At 62.2% G+C, this 2,516-nt stretch overlaps 1 protein-coding gene across 1 annotated transcript in view; it reads right to left on the reverse strand.

Annotated features, from left to right (window-relative positions):
• Positions 1 to 2,510, reverse strand: part of EBF1 (EBF transcription factor 1) — a 266,385-nt gene extending 263,875 nt beyond the window's left edge. Inside the window, exons 1-4 of the mRNA XM_085317824.1 lie at positions 2,190 to 2,510; positions 714 to 870; positions 308 to 371; positions 4 to 29 (exon numbers count right to left, since the gene is read on the reverse strand). Coding sequence (XP_085173950.1) covers positions 4 to 29; positions 308 to 371; positions 714 to 870; positions 2,190 to 2,323 — 381 coding nt within the window. The 5' untranslated portion in view covers positions 2,324 to 2,510. The remainder of the gene's footprint in view (positions 1 to 3; positions 30 to 307; positions 372 to 713; positions 871 to 2,189) is intronic.
• Positions 2,511 to 2,516: the final 6 nt, after the last annotated feature.

The following is a 2,516-nucleotide window of genomic DNA, read 5'->3' on the forward strand; positions in this document are numbered from 1 at the left end:
GACGTAAAAATCCTGCTCCGTCCTGATCCCTGAAACAAGGCAGAGGCGTGAGGAGCGGCGCCCAGGGCTGGCGGCGGCGGCCGGGGCTCGCCCGAGGGGTCGGGCCCGCGGGGGCCGCTGGCCCCAGCAGCGCCGCGATCGGGCTGCGCCCCGGGCACCGGGCGCGGGTGCCTGCGGGGCTGCGGAGCCGGGCAGCGGCTCCCCGTCCTCTGCCGGCGTTTAGCAGCCGGGCTCCCCGGGGAGGCGGCGGGAGGCAGCCGGCGGCAGCGGGGGTGGCGGGGCCGACGCGGGGGCTCCCAGCCCTTACCATTGCTGTAGAGCAGCTGCAGGCGGTAGTGGATCCCGTTGTTGGTCTTTTCGCTGTTGGCTTCCTGAATTCAAAGACGACACGGGGGAAGGGAGGGAAAGAAAAAGGAAAAGAAAACACTGTGAAGTCTCTCCATCACCGGGACACCGGGTGCCCCCCGGGGCTGGACGGGGCAACTCTCAGCCCCCTGCTCTGTCCCGGGAAGAGACGGCAGGGGAGCGGTGGAGACCCCCTCCCTCCCGGTTGCCGTCCTGGCCGGGGGGCGAGCAAAGTGCCCGGGAGGCGGCGGGAGCTCCCGGGACGAGCTGATGCCACGGCCCCGGCGGAGGGAGCGGAGCGGGAGGTGCTCGGAGCCGGGCAGAGGCGGGGAGGCGGCCGGGGCCCCGCGGGGAGCCGGGCTACTCACCTTCTCCTTCTCCACGAAGCCCACGAAGGCGGTGCGCTCGATCTCCACGGGCTGCCCCTGCCGGTCGTACAGAGCCAGGACGAAGTGGAAAAAGTTGGACTTCCTCAGGTTGGAAGGAGGCTGTTTCTCGAAGTGAGCCCGGGCCAGACCCACTCCGCTGGGACCAGAAAGATGCGGTTAGCGGCAGCCCCGACGACGCGGCCTCACGCCCCCTAGCCCGGCCCGGGGCCCATGCCTTCCGCCACGGGCAGCGCGGCCGGGCCCTTGGGACCCCGCAGGGCTTCCCGGGACCGAGCCGCCCCCCGAGCTGCCCCGGGGCTCGGACGAGGGCAGAAACACACTCAAACGCGGCCACGTCGAGGCACCGCGGAGCCGGGAGCGCTGCCCAAACCCGACCCCATCCCGCCTGGTGGCTGTCGCCGCAGGTAGCAGCTCCCCAAGCCGCGGGCTGGGCCGGCCGGGAGGGAGGCGGCCCGGCACCGCCAGCGCCGCGGGCGCCCGCAGCCGCCCCGCACGTCGGGGAGCGGCGGGCACCCGCGCCCCGCGGAGCGGCGCCGTCCTGCCACATCGCTGCCTCGGCTCGAAGCTGTCACCGCATCGCCCCTGTGCCTTATCTTTCAGTTTCAGTCCTCCGAGGCTTTCCTCCTCTCGCTGGGGTCGTGGTAGTCAGCGCGGAGGCAGCCGCGGAGCCAACGCGAAATATTTCAGGGTTGTCCCTGTAGAACTTTCCCTTCCTTAGAGGGCTCCGGAGGGAGGGGTGCGGGACGAGGTGGGATAAACCAGAAGATGTCAACATGAAACTTGTTAGCTGATGCCGGCTCCAGGGCTCAGGCTGCAAAGTCGGCATCAGTTTTCCGGGGGGAGAGAGGAAGGAGAGAAGGAGGGAAAGCGAGGCCGGGTGCAGCTTCGCGAAATCCACCTCCCCTTTTAAAAGTTTTTTTTTTTTCCTTTTTATTTTTTTTTTAATCTGAGAGAAGTGGAAGTGGTCTTACAGGGTTCGAATTAAATTTCTCCTCGGGAAAGCTTTGCAAAACTGCCTGCTTATCGGAGAAGGCGGGAGGCTGCTGATTCTGACGAGGATAAGGAGAAGCAGAGAAATAAATTTGGGATACCTCTGCGCAAAACTCGCTGCTTATCGGTATCATTCGAAAATCATAAGACTAAATCAGCAGTGAACAGAGTTTTGAAAACTCCTTCTACCATGTAAACACAAGAGGCTACCGAGATTTTTTTTTATCACTATTGCTACCTAACAAAACTCACTACTTCCTTTATTTTTTTCTAATAAAAAAGTCATTCCTACGCCACAAAAGGGATAAATATTTAACTGCAGACGTGTACGCACAACTCACTGCTCTTAGCAGCGCTCCGGAGCCGGCTTTTTGTTGGTGCCGGGGGAAAGGCGCTGCCCGGGGAAGCAGCGCTGGCGGTGGCGTGCGCGGCGCGGGGCGCGGAGCGGGCGCGGAGCCTGCCTACCTCTGAGCGGCCGTGCTGGCGTCCAGGACGCCGGCTCCCTGCATCCACGTCCGCACCGCGTTCATCCCCGCGCCGAGGGGCTCTTCCTTCATGCTGCTCCCACTCCGCTGGATGCTTTCCTGAATCCCAAACATGAATCAGAAACAACAGCGCAAATCTTCCTTCCTTACTCAAGAAAAAAATAGTGATAAAATCGCCCGGCGGACTGTTAAATGTATTTTTTTTCTCTTTCTTTCTGTCTCTCTCTGCAGCTGATCTCTGGAATCAAAGCAAGTCAGAGAGAGCAAACAGAGGCACGCACATTTAAAAATAGAAAAGAAAAGAAAA

This window comes from Rhea americana, unplaced genomic scaffold (genome assembly GCF_003343005.1).
Source record: "Rhea americana isolate MKP2758 unplaced genomic scaffold, rheAme1 scaffold_51, whole genome shotgun sequence".
Lineage (NCBI taxonomy): Eukaryota > Metazoa > Chordata > Aves > Rheiformes > Rheidae > Rhea > Rhea americana.